The following is a 16,043-nucleotide window of genomic DNA, read 5'->3' on the forward strand; positions in this document are numbered from 1 at the left end:
ATATTGACGAGCATCGTCACCTTAGGGTTAACCCACCATGAGGCCAGGGATATTTTTAGATTTCCAAATAACTTATTATTCTATAGTACATATGCCGATTAGTTCATAAAAAAGACCTCGTCGTTGGGGCCAGGCATGTCTTGGGCGAAGTGAAGTTTGTTAGAATCTGCGCTCAAGAGGTACAGCCAGAATTCCTCATTAATACTGTTGACAGACTCCTTGCCCAACATTTTGTCGAGTTCTTGTCCATCAGTCCCCTGAAATTGCATCGAATCGTCTTGCGTAGACATAGACGGATTCGGTTGCATCATCGAATTGTTATCGAACACCGAGGGTACCTGACTGCCACGGTCTTGATATCGATACTGTCCTTGTGGCATGTAGTTTGGCATGGGCGTGTTGTACTGCGGTGTGTTTCCTGTGTTTGCAGAGCTTCCTGTCATCATGCCTGGGTCCATCGGCATCGGTCTATTTGCAAAGTTCTGTGGTGGATACTGGTTGGCGGCCGACATGTCGACATTCTCCGGTAGCTGGACAGGATGAGTGCCGTTATTGACTCCATTGTTCTCCTTTTTTAAAGGTTCTCCCTTGCCAGCGTCTTCACTCATTCGCCTAAATGAAGCAGCGTATGATAGAAGATCCAAGTGCATGGCTGGAGCATTGTATCTTCCCGATTCAGTGGTCATAATTCCGCCTCCAGTGCTAAACATGTCTGTTGCCAAAAGAGCCATCTGCTTACGCTCGCTTCTGCTGATGTCTTTTGAAACCGGTTTGAATTGGTTGGGTGTCTCGCTATGACTCTTCAACAAGTCCAGAACCTGAGTGACATAGGTTTGGATGAAAAGTTGCAAGATCAATCTCATTTTAAGAAGGAAGTTGTTTGCGGGATAGGACTGGGATGTCTCGAATATTAGATTTTTGAGCTTTTGAATGGACTGAATAGCATAGCGGGGAACCAAGTCCTTTTCGATATGTGAAGGCAACGACAAGATCAAGTATCTCATTCTCATCAACATGCCTGCAGTGTAAACGATTCTGGAGGAGTAGACCAACGGTAGAGCAGCAACATCAGATGGTTCGAGCTTCGCCACTTCGTCTAAAGCGCAAAGGCAAGAAACCGTACACTGAGAGATGGCCTTGAGTGTAGTAGCATCAAGCTTCAGAGCACAGCCGGTTCCATCAGTGTTAACAAGCTGAACTTCGTTGAAGTCGGGTTGGTGAAGGTACGCTTCGATGGAATGATAGTAGGCCTTCTGAAGGTAGTTTGCCGGATGAATTCTTCCTTTGAGTGACGAGAGTATTCCCTGAAATTCTTTGATAACATATTTGGAGACCGCTGATTTGTTCTCAACGGAGTCGGGAGCATGAACGATGTGATGGATCCTCTCCAACTCATGATTGAGTCTCAGAAACGTGGCCAAGCTCCGGAAGCGATCGCTGTCCTCTTTTTCAAGACACAAGCAGCACTCGTTGACGTAAGGCGTCCATTTGACATAAATGTTACGCCGGAGAATCAAGCAAATGCTGACAGTGCTGATGTACAATATCATGATCAAGGCACGGTATTCAATAGCTGTATGCTGCTCTTGTTGTTTGACGATAGTCTTGTTCTCGGTCAGGTAGGTGTAGGAGGGTCGGCTGACAATACCCAAGTCGTGCAAAAGACTGACAGACACGGTGTTGAGGATGTGGTAACGGCGCTGCTTGAAAAACTCCGGTGAGTTGTACCATAATGAGAGAAGAATGAGACTCTTGACGAGCTCAACACTCTTAGAGCCCCACACCATGATTTCGGTGCACACGGCTTCGATCGCAAAGATTTCGACTTGCAGGCAGATATCGGTGTTGGAGTCCTTGTTCATAACGAGCGAAGCGATGGATACCACAGTATTAAAAAGAAAAGGCATTTCCTCAATCAACTGCTCGGTCAGCTTATCTTGAGGCACATCAACCAAGGGGTGTCTTCTGAACACTTCTGTCTTGTAAATGTGCAAACGCTTCGAGGCTTCTTCCATGGTGATTATTCCAGCCGTGACGACATCCTTGACCCTTGTTTTCTCTATATGAGCTTTGCGGTAGGCGCTTCGCTCTTTAATGACCGAGGTGATGTCGCTCAAGTTAGATCCGCCCTCGGTGAGCAAGGAGATTTCTCGTTCCAAATCGGCCTTCGACACAAAAAAAGGCGACCCTGTATCACTAGGCGTCTCAGTGATCCCAGGTACCCGAGGGGTCAGGTTCACACCAGGGCTGGACTGGTTTTTGGCTTGGAGTTGAGCATTCAGCTGTCTGAGCTGCTCCTTCAACTCAGCAATTTGTTCATGGAGATCAGCCACCAGTTCGCTACCAGCAGCACGACGACGGCGTTTGCGAGGCTGGTCGACGTCGATTTCACATACTTTGCCTGCGTTGGAGCATCTGACACAGGGCAGGTGAGGATCGCTTTCGTCCAACGGGGTACATCTCACTTTCAAAGCATGACACTGCTTACATGCTTTTGTTCTGCGGACTCGTTTCGATCCGCTCAGACTGCCTGTGCCTCCGGCGGGCAGCAGGTGGTTTGACATGTCTCTTTCGTGTTCAGCCATGTCCTAGTACTTGTAGGAGATGAAGGTGCGACTGATCGGTTCGGCTGGTAGGGGCTCATGTGACTGGGGCGGATCTGTTTGCACCCAAGCTTACAGAAGGAGGAAATAGGACAAAGGGAGAAAAAGTGCAGTTAATTTAGGGGGATATTCTTTCTTTTTATACTTTTGTATAGTCTTGGCTGAAGTGGTCGGTTTAGCCGTGGTCTGCCCGTTTATCAGATTTGAGTTTGACAGGTCCTTGGCACGCCAAGCGGAGCCGGTATTTTTCAGGCAGGGGTAAGTAGGCCGATAGTTTAAATGAAACTCGGTCTACATTGCCTATATTTTAAGAGGACTTCTTCGTACGTGTTGATGGGCTTGACTGGTCCGAAGTGCTATGATTCATTGTTCGGCCGAGGTCACCGAGGCTTCTGTACGATTGCCGTGTAATTGCGATTTCCCAACAATGGGTATTCTAGAACACAGATAAAACCTTTTTTTGCAGGGGTCTAATTACGGTTGGCAGAAGACAAACGGTTTTTGTTGCTCAATGGCTACCTGTTCCTGGCAGCTGATGCGGCGAGCTCTGTTGCAGCTTCTCGAGCATAATCTCCGGGAATCCCTGAAAAATTCGAGTTCGAATCGATTTTACATATTGTTCTTGGAATCTCGCTTGTGATTAGGCCTGGTCGCCACCGTCCCCTCTTTTGTCATCGCTTTTAAAGAACTAGGCATGGATAGCCGATATGCGTTGGCTGCGAAAGTTCCACAGAGGCAGTCTCCGCCACATGGTGATACTATATAATCCAGCCGTGTCATAAAGGGTCCAATATGAATTTCAAGATTAAAGGACTTATTTGAGGTGGTGGTGTTTTTCTACATTTGCTAGGCTTATACTTAGATGAAGGGACGGCCCAGGACGGCTCCAATGCCGGAAAATGCAGGAGGTGCTGTGGTCCATCAACTTGCGAAATGTATCTACTAAATCAAGGCCCAGCTAGCCGAAAAGTGGCTTGATCTGCGTATTCTCTATTTGTACATCTATTGTATGCTGCCTAAACGTCGTAAGGCCGCCTGAATCAAGATAATCAACTTTAAGGTTATCGCCTACATATTCGCAACACAGTACGGCTTCGGATGCGTCATGCAAGAATTCGATACCACAGTGGATAGTAGGAGATATTTTATGTAGGCAATTGTGGTCTTCAAATACGGTCGTATCGATTTTTCACATTCGAGAGCGGGTTCTCGAGTCTGTCCTCATTGTCGCATTACGTCACATTCAGGTCTTAAGCGTGGTGGTAATAACGGAAAGCCGACGAACATGATCCTGTCCTAGGACCTACGGATGTTTGGGCAGTCTGAGTTAGCTAATGTTGTGGCTGATTTTCATCGTAAGAGTTCCTGAGAAGGCAATATTATGAAGCTTGAGGGAAGTCTGACCTGGTATGATTGAGAACGTATGGCATCCTCGTTCATATTTCTTCTTGAAGCTCGAGAAGTTCAATCAGACTGGTCAATTGTAAAGTACCTTCACGACGCTGAAGTAAATAAGCTCTTCAATTTTTCTTCAAGCGAAGCGATCTCTACCTCGAAGTCTTACTGTTAGCACTAGAAAACCACCAAAAGTTTCAAGCACCGCTGAACAATCGCAACGTGACGGGGATGCAGACTTCTTTAAATCTCTCTCAGAACCATATTCCTTCGAAACATTCATAGGTAAATTCCAACCCTCGTTCGAGATATTCTCATCATGATCCTCCCTCAATCTGTCCAATTTCACAGTGGTTGCAAAATTGTCGCAGGACAGCGTTAATAATCCACACCACACAACACCAAAAAAAAAAACCATTAAAGCATCAAATTCTCAGCATTCATCTCTTTCTTAGGACAAGACCATTAAATCACCAGAAACCACGGAGGGGTTCTTGGCGTGTGGGTTCCCACGTAACAAGGGGTTCTGTATTCAGCGCGACAATAAAATAGTCAGGTTCACAGCCGCAACTGCTTTCTTAAACATGAGCGCCCTAAAAGACAGGCTCCATCTCAACAAATCCCCCCAATTACCCTTGTACAAAGACAAGCCATCTGCTGCTGCCGGCTCTGCTTTTGTTCCATTGAAAGGCCGTCCCAATCTGAAAAAAGTCATGGTCCTCAAAGCGTTCGCCCTGTCAGTGGTGGTCTACCTTTTCTACCTTTTGATCTCGTCGACGCCATCACCCCGTTCAGCCTTCAGGAAGGACTGGAGTGTTGCAAAGAACGAGGTCAGAGACGTGTTTTTGGAATCCTGGCACGCCTATGAGGATGCCGCCTTTGGCAAGGACGTGTATCATCCCGTCAAGGGAACCGGTGAAAACATGGGCCCTAAACCTTTGGGCTGGATCATTGTGGACTCCTTGGACACCATGTTGATCATGGACACCCAGGATGAGTTTAAGCGGGCCAAGGAATGGGTCCGGAGCGATTTGAACTACCACTTCGACTACAACGTCAATGTGTTTGAGACGACGATCCGTATGCTTGGTGGTCTCTTGAGTGCGTTCCACCTCTCCAACGATGATTTGTTTTTGGACAGAGCAGCCGATTTGGCCAATGCCCTTATCGGTGGTTTCGATTCGCCCACGGGACTTCCCTATTCTTCCGTGAACTTACTCAGCGGAGAAGGCCTTAAAAACCATGTCGATAATGGAGCTTCTTCCACAGCTGAAGTGGCAACGTTGCAGCTTGAATTCAAGTACCTCGCCAAGTTGACAGGTGAAGAGTTATACTGGAAGAAAGCCGAGGAGATCATGAAGGTTTTGGATGCCAACCAGCCTCAGGATGGTCTCGTGCCAATTTACGTGAACCCTGAATCTGGTAAATATCAGGGCAGCTTGATCAGAATGGGTTCCCGTGGTGACTCGTACTATGAGTACTTGTTGAAGCAATACTTACAGACGGAACAACAGGAACCTATTTACTGGAAGATGTACAAAGAGTCTGTCGAGGGTGTCAAGACCAAGATGACAAAGAAATCTGAGCCCAACGGCTTGACCTATATTGGTGAGCTTCCTCGTGGAGTTGGTGGAAACTTGTCTCCCAAGATGGACCACCTTGTTTGTTTCTACGGTGGTTTACTTGCTCTTGGAGCTACTAGTGGTAAGACGTTGAAGGAGGCCCGCCAGCTGCCTAACTGGGATGCAGACAAGGAGCTGGACTTCAAGTTTGGTGAAGAATTGACCTACACCTGCTACAAGATGTACGCTGATGTGGTGACTGGCTTGTCTCCTGAGATTGTCGTGTTCAATGAAGACGCCACCAAGGAGAGAGACTTTTACATCAAACCTGCTGATACCCACAACTTGCAAAGACCTGAGACTGTCGAGTCCCTCTACTACTTGTATAAGCTCACGGGCGACGAGAAGTACAGAAAATGGGGTTACGAGATTTTCCAGAGTTTCATCAAGCACACGAAGGTAGTGAGCAAGAATGGGAAGGTTACTTACAGTACGCTCAAGGATGTGACGAGTCTCAACCCTCTGTTCGGCGACAACATGGAGTCATTCTGGCTCGCCGAAACCTTGAAGTACTTGTACCTTTTGTTTGATGACGAAGACAAGATTCCTCTCGACAAGTATGTGTTCAACACAGAGGCACATCCATTCCCTAGATTCCTGATGGGTACTCTATTCAAGACCGGCTGGCAACGTTCCTTTGACGACCCCAGAAATGCCGTGAAATTCAGCGACGCTGTGGGCAATCCTGATCAGGCCAAGAAGCATGAGGCGGTCTTGGACAAGAATAACATCCCCAAGGCTGCGCCAGCGGCGAAAAAGATTGATGAAGAGGTGCAAGAAGAGGTAGAAAAAGACCCGCTGCTCAAGGAAGAGTCACGGAAGTTTAAAAAGGCTGAGCAGGAGGTTCTCCAGGCTCTTAATGGTCAGGCTAAATAATCATAATGGGCGACCCTGCGGGTGCAGACATGGTTGCAAGAATGGCTGCAAACAATCGAACGCGCCTATCGAGAAGGCGTGGCGGGACGAGGTGGCTGAGTAACCAGGGATACGGTGAGTTGACGGGCACAAAATATCCACCGAGCCGAGTTTTGATTCAACGTTACGCGTTCAAGAAAAATCATACCTTCATATCCGTGACTGCGACACTCGGAAGCTCGATCCCCTTTATCCTCACTCATCTATCTTGTGTGTCGCACTCAGGGCGGGCCTTTGTCCCATTCGTGTACATAGAGCCTAGGAGGCATGACGTAAGCCTATGAGAAACACCTCACTAAAAAAAAAAAAAAAAAAAAAATAAGCTTACTTCAGACAGTGATAACGTGAGTTTCTGCACGATCCAAGACTCCCTCGCTTCAACCGTCTCCCACTACGACACCATGTCCAGTGAGGTATGTATTATCATTTAGATTATTTGAAATCACCTGCCGAGAGCGCCACCGTTATACCTCTCGGGCCCATGTTGAATTACGTCACACTAACATCCAGCTGAAGAACTCGTTCGACTTAGAGTTGAACCCGTTCGAAAGATCCTTTGCCCCTACAGATAACCATATTCGTGCTGGTGCTGCTCCACAGGCCCCTACGGGCATGGCTCCCGGAGAGCCACCTTTGCCCAACGGCCAGAAACCAAAGAATATCGAAAAGACTGAAGGAACACCTACACTGCTGGCTTCCTCCAAGCTAGAACATGCTCCTTCGGCTCAGTCTACGGCTACTCTGGCTCTGCCTGCGCCCGACCAGTCAGAGAATAAGGAGCCTGGATCGGCCGGGTCTAACAAGCACAACCTCCGTCTTCTGAACTTCCAGAGCGTTGCTGCCTCTGAAAACCGCTTACCTGGCCTTACGCCTCCTATTTTCACTCCTGGTGGCCGCCGTCTTCCTCCGATCCATCTCTCTCCAAATGCGGCGATGGGAACACCCGAAACTCCCGGATCGAGTCTTTGGAGCAGCTTGCTTAATGCAACCAACGGCCAGGGCGGCCACGAGGGCCAGCAGGGCCTGAACCTGAACTATGCACAGTTTGCCAATATGATGAGAAAACTGGGACTCACACCCAACGAGCTGAACCTACGCCTGGGCTTCACGCCGGGTGTGGGTCAGCAGACGTTCAACTTTGGTCACATCCCGGGACTCACCCCTGGTGGACTAAGCAACGGCCAAATGACGCCTGGATTGCTGAGCTTTTTGGGTCTTTCCCACCAGGGCAACCAGGAAGGTCCCTCGAGCCAGACCCAGCCGGTGCACCTTAACCACGCTCCGGTTAGACAGACACAGCTGTACCAGCCTCCTTCTCAGAGCCGTCCTGCCCCAGTGCCCGCTCCACAACCTTCCGCATCTGCTCCTGCTGCCGGTGCTGCTCCATCCGCCTCCACAGAGCCCGAACCTACTTTCGCTATTCCTACTGAACCGCCTAGACCTATGCCTGTGGTGAAGCAGGAGGAGGACACCAAGGTGAAGGAGCCACCAGCAAAGAAGGCAAAGGCTAACCCTCGTGCCAAGAAGGAAAAGAAGAAGGAAGAGAAGAAGAAGAAGGCACCCACGCCGGTGGACGAGGAAGAAGAAAAGAGAAAGCAGTTCTTGGAACGTAACCGTGTGGCTGCGTCCAAGTGTCGTCAGCGTAAGAAGCAGCTCTTCCAGAAAATGGAGGACGAGTTGGCCTTCTACTCCACAGGCTACCGGGAGTTGTCTGCACAGGTGACCCAGCTCAGAGAACAGCTTCTCACGCTACGAAGCGTGGTGACAAGCTTGAAGAACCTGCCTGTGTTGATCAACGCCGTTGGCGGGTACCAGCAGTTGCAGAACATAATTGGCCAGACAGACTACATTGCTCAGGCAGCAGTGAATTCGCAGCCAAATTTCCACCTGATACCCAGCACGATACCCACCACGCTAAATGCTTCTCAGCAACCGCTGCAGCAGCTGTCGCCTCAATCCAACAAGGCAGGCATGAAGTACATGGGGCCTCAGGGCCAGGCCGGCCCTGAAGAGCAGCCACATATTCAAGGCGACAGACGGCGTCTAGTGCAGGGATCCAATGGCTTGATGTCGTATCAAGATCCCAACGGCGGTCAAAACGTGACGATCCCCGCGGAAGCTCCTGTGGAAGAAGTCCCACGTCACTTCTCCGGTGAAATGAACGGCATGGCCAACATGCAACCTGTTGACCAAAGCGGGCTTCGAAACCTGAGCAGCACCTCCAACTTGCAGAACAAGCAGATGGAGCAGGGGTACCAGGGACTACGGAACGTGGCTTCTATGGCGAATCTCCAGCACTAGATATTTCAAGATTTCCGTCATCTCGACAGATGTTACCACTTGTCATTCAAATCCACTACCAGGTGGGAACTCTTTAGTGATCTTGTCCTGCCTGATGTGTGCGAAGTGGACAAGGCCCCAAAGTGGTAAAAGTCTGGGGCACTCCACCGTTGAGGCGCGGTACCTGCACGAAAAAAGGTGTCTGAAGAGTGTCTGAAGAGTACTCGCATTCGCTCAAAAACAGCGATCTGCTCTTTACTTATCCGCCTTGATCCCACGCTGTTTTTGGGGCCCCCACAATTCTAGATACATATTTATATAAGAAACACACCCCCTCCTACCATGGCCCAGGCCAGACCTAAAAGAGACATGTCTCTCCCTCAACTCCCTCCCGCTGCTCAACTGGATGATTCGTCGTCTTCTATCATTCCTCGGGACCAGTTCACCCGAAAACGCATAAAAGACCTCCACAACTTCATCACTCAAGAGCTAAAGAAGAGAGGTACGAAAACCCCTCATGTTTTCCTTCCCTTTCGACTGCGTGTGGACGACCAAAAACTTGAACGGTTTCTAGCCACGATATTCCCAAATGGACAGATGATAGACACGCTGAATGAATCGGCGACAAAGCGTATCTTGGCCGGATTCGATGAATTCACGTTAATTTGCGGTCTTAAATACCTTTGGTGCAGACTACCGAACCTGGAGATCATCGGCTGGGACAACTACTTGCATTTCAAGCGCCTTGAGCGTGAACATGGATACCCCAAGGATGCATTTTTGAGGCTTATGCCCAAATGTGTTTCTACAAGAGCCCACGCTTCTATTGTCTACGACTTCCTTGATCTCCTCGTCAGCATTGCGTCATATTCACAGTATAACTACCTAAGTGGACGCAAAATCTCCAAGATGGCTTCGATGTGGGCCTTCAATAGTATCGGAAATTCAAAGCTGGCGTTTTATGACGCCACGGCATTCAAAGAGAACTCATTTGTTAGCGGTCTAGAGCTGTGGAAGAAAACGTGCATTGGACTCTTTCACTTGTTTCTCGCTTTCCTTAGGGCCATGATGCCAGACAACGAAGACCAACTTTTCAAAGGCCCAAAATCCTTACAATCATTACTCAGCACAAACTCATATCCGCCACCCGAGAACCTGGACTCCATCAAATCCGTCATTACCATCCCATGTGTACACGTCAAGACAACCCGGAGAAGCTCGGATCCCTATGCATTGATCACCAAGATACGACAGAACCTCAAGTTCGATCGGAAAGATGAATTTGTTTCAGTGGAAAACTACACCATCCTTAAGAACATCTTTTTGAAGGACTCGACCAACGAAATCATCTCAACACTCACGGATGAGTCCCGGAGAATCTTGACTAGAATAAGTGACAATCCAATCCCTCGAACTACGATCTCTACCCGGGTTGGACTAAAGATGGGCCACCACAAGATCCCGATATTCCTTTGTTCTCCGAGATTTCCATCACAAACGTTACTCTACAAGACTACTATATCTGGACCTGGCTTTCATCGTTGGCTTCTGATCAGTCCAGCTACGCCAAGGCTTTATTTGGAAGATCTATCGTGGTTGAAGCTGGCTTGCGTGGGTTCCAGAAATGGTTGATTTTGACGGAAACCTCCATTAGTCCAGATGAGTATATCTCTCGCATGAAGGGCTCCGAAAGACTAAGATCGAAATCACCTCTCAAAAGAGAGAAGTCTCCTTTAAAGGATCTCCCGCCACCTCCTGGATCCTCAAATGGCTTGGCTCCACCTCCCGTCTCTAAAAATGGCTTACTTCCGGAAGTGAGGTTTCAGGAAGAGCCTTTTGGAATGGAGCAGTACACATATGAACCAGATCATCATCAGGGCATGCCCTACCAAGGCCGCATTGGTCATCCAAAGCCTGTCGATGACTACAGCCAGTACATGAGAGGTTTGAACGATGACGATCACTTGGCACAGAACTTCAACGACTTAAACATCAACAAACAAAGTGGCGGCCAGCAGAGACCGCGTCCCCCACCAGTAGACCTTCTGCAACAGGAGCAGCCTTTGAATGTTAAAAAAGTGCATAAAAAGTCAAAGGAACCAAACGGGCACGACAATGGTTACAGCAATGGACATTATAATCCCGACCATTCTGGGTTTCCACAAGAGCAGTACCCTCAAGAGGCATTGCAGTATTCCGCAACACATCCACCACAAGACTATAGTGAACCTTTCGACAATTATACCACGTTGCATGATAGGCCTGAAGAGCCACAGTCTACGGAGCCATTTGACAATTACTATGTTCCAAATTCGCATCATGGCTCCAAACCAAAGGAGGCGAAGGCTGTCCATGATTCAAGTCGTAAAAGTCCAAGACGCAAACATCAGGATCTTCCTCCAGCCCCAGTGGATAACCGAATGCAAGATGGCTATTCAGGCATGCCACCTGCTTCATATTCACAAGAACCGCCTGTCCCCTACTCTCAGGAACCTCCCGCTTCACACGATCCATATCTGATGCCTACTGGCCGTGCAGGTAACAGTATTCCCCATCAACCTCAGGAAATCCCTCAAACTTACTCTATTGACCAATACCAGCAGTATCAAGAAAATCACTTGCCACCTCAAACGGAGTTTGACAACTCTCAACTCCCAGCACAACACAGCGAAGCTGTACCTGAGAAACCAAAGAAAAAGAAGAAGAAAAAGAAGAGTAAGCCGAGGGATGATTTCGGTATACCAGTTGATCAATTACCTGACGGTCCTCCGCCACCTTTGCCGGCTGAACTTGCTCAACAGTTTGAACATCAACCTCAAAATGGAGATTACCATAATGGACATGGAGCTTTCAATTCGACAACGCAGCCACCCCCACCACCTGAAAAGCCTGAGGCAAAGGGACTGCCAAGGCATATTCAGCATCCTCGGGCAGCCGAGAAGGACCATCAACCTCATGAGCATCCATTACAACAAAGTATTCAGATCCCACCTCAAGAGAAAACACCTCGTGGTACCCCAAGCAAGTCGTCTCTTCCCATAGGAGTGTCTCATCATAATGGAATCAGTCTGGCTGGTCGCTCCAAGAGAGGTTGCATAGTCGAACGCATGAGGCATACACTGGTAGTCCTCCAAAGCATGGTGCCCATAGTTACATGATGCCACAAAATGCCTCTCCGCCTAGGCAACATGAGAAAAATCAAATGAAACTCTCGTTACCTTCCAACAGTCAGCCGGGACACCAGATGCCACCGGATCCCTCTCAAACTTACTCCAACGGAAGCTACAATAGCCCCAGTCTCATTCTCCATCACATCACCAACCTGAGCCATACTCGCAAGTATCACCTACTCGTATCCCTGATACTCAGCGTCTTCCACCTCAAGAAACTCCAAGTGATCAACTTGGTAATCAGAGGTCGCCTACAGGAAGAGGGCCATCGCCTACGTCAGCGTATACTTCACATTCACAGCCAAGATCCCATCATAGCGGTGGGGGTTCTTCAGGACAAGCTTTCCAGGGACACATGCCTCAAAACCACATGCATCAAGATCCAATGAGTCATGGACAGATGCAACATCAACCATCATATTCAGGTTCACCTATGCATCAACAACCACCCGGACACATGATGTCGCCACAGACGCAATATGCTTCTCCCCCTGTTCAGCACATGCCTCCTCAGGGTCAGCACATGCCTCCTCAAGGTCAACAAATGCCTCCCCAGGGTCAACAAATGGCCCCTCCAGGGCAAATGCCTCGTATGCCATCGCAGCAGATGCCTCAACAGATGCCAATGCAGCAGCAAATGATGCCTCAACAACAGATGATGCCACCCGGTCAGCCTTATTACTATCCTCCTCCCCCTCCTCAGGGTTACTATCCTCCTCCTCAAGGTTATGGCTATCCACCTCAGCCAATGTATTATCCCCTCCTCCACAAGGTTACTACGGACATCCTCCACCACAGCAGCAGCTTAAACCCAAGCCAAAGCCTACAACAAGTGAGCTTACCATGATGGGAATGCCTACTGTTGGTGCCAAAGGTAAAAACAAACCTCAAAAAGCGAACTTGAGGGCTGCATTGAACAACGGAGAGTTTGGTATTTAGAACTAATGCATTTGCAGAATAAACGTTCATTTAGAAAATAAATAAGCTAGCGTCACTGTTTTGGTGACGGGATAAATAAAATAAATAAGTTGCAATCAGTATTCTGACAAACGCAATTTCCTTTCAATGTCACGAATAGAGAAGCCGCTGTCCATGCGGTGCATAAATGGAGGTTCAGGTGATTGCCCTCTCGATTTGATGTCCTCCTCACCCATATCAAAGTAGCCGTAACCACCCAACAAGGTACTCAAAGAGTCCTTAACTGGAGCAGGCTGTTTGGTAACAATCTTTGGTAATGATTCACTCTCTTCAATCTTCGTGTCGATAGGAGCGTGAATCTCTGCTGCCTCGTTGACTTCTTTGAAGATACGGTAAACCTCATCCAAATAGGACTCCAATGTGACAAGGAACCGGCTCGTTTGTCTGTGCTTGGAAGAAGCACAAATCGATATGGAGTCGTCTTTGATGATGTAGCCAATACCAAACCCGTTGGCGCTGACCGGTCCGAATCCGAAAAGTCTCAAGGAAGGGTTACCACAATTCGAAGTAGAGAGGATAGTGTTATTCAACCTATCCCATCCGTTATCGGCAAAAATTGCAGGCAAGTCTGTCAATTCGGACTTCACACTGGGCTCGTTGTTGCCACCGACAGTATGCTCGGATGAATCGCTCTGATGGTCTGCCACAATTGTGTCATCCTCTTTCATGCTTGTAGCACCATACTCATTGGGAAGTTCACCGCTCACATAACGTTTCCAGACGCAGAAAAGAGCGAACAAGTGTCTGTCGATACCTTCACCATTGGTGCACCTCTTTGTCTGCTCAGAATGCTTCTTGCAAGCATCTGTGAGGTACTTAAGCTTCTCCGAGTTAGGCATGTTAGGGTCGAAGAATTTACGCACAAAAAGGTTGGACTCTTGACTGACAGTACGCACAGCCTCAGTTCTGCCATGATAGAAGTGCTTTGTCATAGCTGGCTCGTAGGTGCACTCAACCCTGCCGTATAAGGCGTAGTACGTAGCCTGGAAAGCCATTTGGACAAAAGCGTCAGGAGAAAACTTCATCTTTTTGATGGTAGATGAGCCGTAGCTCTTGAACTCCAAGTGCTTGAACTCATTCTGGTTAATCAAGTCGGACAATCTTGTCTCACCGAAACGCAAGGCAAGAGACAAGTCTGGCGTCAAATCCCATTCGAGCTTTCTAGGAATGGTGACTAAATCTGTGCGTCCTTCGTTTGAGTTGGATCTTGCTGCCAGGTCAGAGGTGTTCCACAACGCTGGAGCATTGGAATTGATGGACTGAGCAAACGACAATATAGAGTCAGTGTAGATGTCAGACACGTAACGCAAAACGGTGTGACCATCAACACCAGTGTGTTCGAAGTTGATGCCGGCTTTACCGTTTTGCGTGATGATGATCTGAAGCTTGTCGTACCATCTATTGGTGCAAGTACCGACTTGGACACCATTGTCGACAATTGACAAACCACACAACATGTTCTTTGCCAAATCACTCAAGTCCAGCAAAACCAAATCATCAAGACAGATAACAAAGAGTGCAGAGTCGACGATGGACAAGATCTCGTTGTTATTGGGGTTATCCAAGATGGTGGGAGAGTGTCTAATTCTAGCCCACACTCTTCTATTCTCCGTGGTAAGAACACCAAAGGAGGATTTTGCAACCTCATTGGAAGGAGTCTGGAGCGAGTCTTGGATGATCGATGTGAAGTTGATGGTCAAATCTTGCTCGGACAAGAGCAAATTGTTCTCGGTATCCAAAACGTCGAACCAATAGAATTGAGACTTGCTCATGACGACAATATGGTTTGAGTTGTTGTCCGATTGCATGACACAACCGTCCTCTGTTGGGATTCTGGAGGAGCCAAAGAGCTTCTTGTACTGGTACATGCAAAGTGGTTGGCCATTCTTGAGAGTATCAGTGGGCAAGGTTTCGTTTTTCAAAGCCCTGATGAACTTCAAGGACGAAAGAGTCAATGAAGCAGCTCTCTTGACCTGCGGGTTGACACAAGTTGATTCGTTATTGAACGGATCGTCTTCCAACAAGAAGAAAGGGTTCAAGTTGAGCACCACGGGGGAGTCGTAGTTTAAGTAGGAGTCGTACCAGAACTGTTCAATGTAGGAAGCTCTAGACTTGGAATATTTCCTCAATTCAGTATCCAAGAAAGCACCGGACCCGTCTTCCAAGAACCGCTTCACCGCCTCTTTGGTCTTCTCATGCTCCTTTTCAGTTTCCAAGGGTTTTAGAGCATTGAGATAATTTTCACAAGTCTTCTCAAGCGGCGGAATAGGCAACCGCTTGAGGGTGTGCTGTTGTGAAAAAGTGGACATAAAAAATGATGCGGTTTAGCGGTGGGGGAGACGGTGCTTATATATTCCTCAGACTCCGAAATCTGGGGAATATGACCTCATAGGTGGTGGTACTGCACCCCCACTCATCTACAGCCAATAGGTGTGCCCAGAGAAATAATACAATAAAAGCGATTAGTATTCATGAGGAATATTTTTGATCTATCTATGATAAGCTCTTCATTACCGCCTTATTTGCTGGATGAAAAAACTTTTTTCTTGCTTTCTGAATAGATGCATTGTGGAATTGGCGGTGCGGTGCAATTGTGATTTGCAGGAGGCCCCACAAAAATGCATCGGTGCGGGTGGAAGGGCCCTGTCCCGTGGGGCTGAAAGAACCAAGAGCCAATTATTGGCTGAAGATTCGAACTTTTAAAAAATATCGTAATCAGCAGTTGATTTTGTTCTATCTTTTGCGTGCAGCGGTGTGCGACCTCTGCCGCCACGCTTCCTCGGCGATGGGAATGCCCAGGTTCCGAATTTCCAAACACCGAGATGACAAGGAATCAAGGAACTCATATCCTCGGACTTTGGAGCCACTCATAAAAGGCGAAACATTTCCTCAGCCTCTGGGGGCAACGTGGCTTGGTGGCAGTGTTTACTCGGGCCGAGGAAGATTTGTGCTCTTTAGCCGAGAATTCTGGATCTCGTTGCTGCCCAATGAAAAGTGGTGATCCAAAACCCCGAAACGCTCGGTGCAAGTCTTTCTTGATTGAACGCCTCATTACGGCAGAACATCAGGCACAATGCTTC

General features: G+C 48.2%; 6 protein-coding genes across 6 annotated transcripts; 4 read left to right on the top strand and 2 right to left on the bottom strand. All coding sequences in view use genetic code 12, as the record gives it.

Annotated features, from left to right (window-relative positions):
- Positions 1 to 98: 98 nt before the first annotated feature.
- On the bottom strand, positions 99 to 2,585 carry WAR1 (War1p; the record flags this gene model as incomplete). The annotated part of the gene is made up of 1 exon (XM_025479554.1): positions 99 to 2,585. One exon carries the CDS (start codon positions 2,583 to 2,585, stop codon positions 99 to 101), a length of 2,487 nt encoding a protein of 828 aa, XP_025339027.1.
- Positions 2,586 to 4,582: 1,997 nt separating this feature from the next.
- Positions 4,583 to 6,496, top strand: MNS1 (mannosyl-oligosaccharide 1,2-alpha-mannosidase; the record flags this gene model as incomplete). Its single annotated transcript, XM_025479555.1, has 1 exon — positions 4,583 to 6,496. One exon carries the CDS (start codon positions 4,583 to 4,585, stop codon positions 6,494 to 6,496), a length of 1,914 nt encoding a protein of 637 aa, XP_025339028.1.
- A 440-nt stretch (positions 6,497 to 6,936) lies between these two features.
- Positions 6,937 to 8,836, top strand: SKO1 (Sko1p; the record flags this gene model as incomplete). The annotated part of the gene is made up of 2 exons (XM_025479556.1): positions 6,937 to 6,948; positions 6,992 to 8,836. The coding sequence occupies 2 exons, from the start codon at positions 6,937 to 6,939 to the stop codon at positions 8,834 to 8,836; spliced, it is 1,857 nt and encodes a 618-aa protein (XP_025339029.1).
- Positions 8,837 to 9,157: 321 nt separating this feature from the next.
- On the top strand, positions 9,158 to 11,973 carry MSB1 (Msb1p; the record flags this gene model as incomplete). The annotated part of the gene is made up of 2 exons (XM_025479557.1): positions 9,158 to 10,208; positions 10,274 to 11,973. 2 exons carry the CDS (start codon positions 9,158 to 9,160, stop codon positions 11,971 to 11,973), a joined length of 2,751 nt encoding a protein of 916 aa, XP_025339030.1.
- Positions 11,974 to 12,445: 472 nt separating this feature from the next.
- On the top strand, positions 12,446 to 12,924 carry CXQ87_001008 (uncharacterized protein; the record flags this gene model as incomplete). Its single annotated transcript, XM_025479558.1, has 2 exons — positions 12,446 to 12,710; positions 12,758 to 12,924. The coding sequence occupies 2 exons, from the start codon at positions 12,446 to 12,448 to the stop codon at positions 12,922 to 12,924; spliced, it is 432 nt and encodes a 143-aa protein (XP_025339031.1).
- A 95-nt stretch (positions 12,925 to 13,019) lies between these two features.
- On the bottom strand, positions 13,020 to 15,272 carry CTN1 (carnitine O-acetyltransferase; the record flags this gene model as incomplete). Its single annotated transcript, XM_025479559.1, has 1 exon — positions 13,020 to 15,272. The coding sequence occupies one exon, from the start codon at positions 15,270 to 15,272 to the stop codon at positions 13,020 to 13,022; it is 2,253 nt and encodes a 750-aa protein (XP_025339032.1).
- Positions 15,273 to 16,043: the final 771 nt, after the last annotated feature.

The sequence above is a fragment of the Candidozyma duobushaemuli genome (assembly GCF_002926085.2).
Source record: "Candidozyma duobushaemuli strain B09383 chromosome Unknown A_B09383, whole genome shotgun sequence".
In the NCBI taxonomy this organism is placed as follows: Eukaryota; Fungi; Ascomycota; class Pichiomycetes; order Serinales; family Metschnikowiaceae; genus Candidozyma; species Candidozyma duobushaemuli.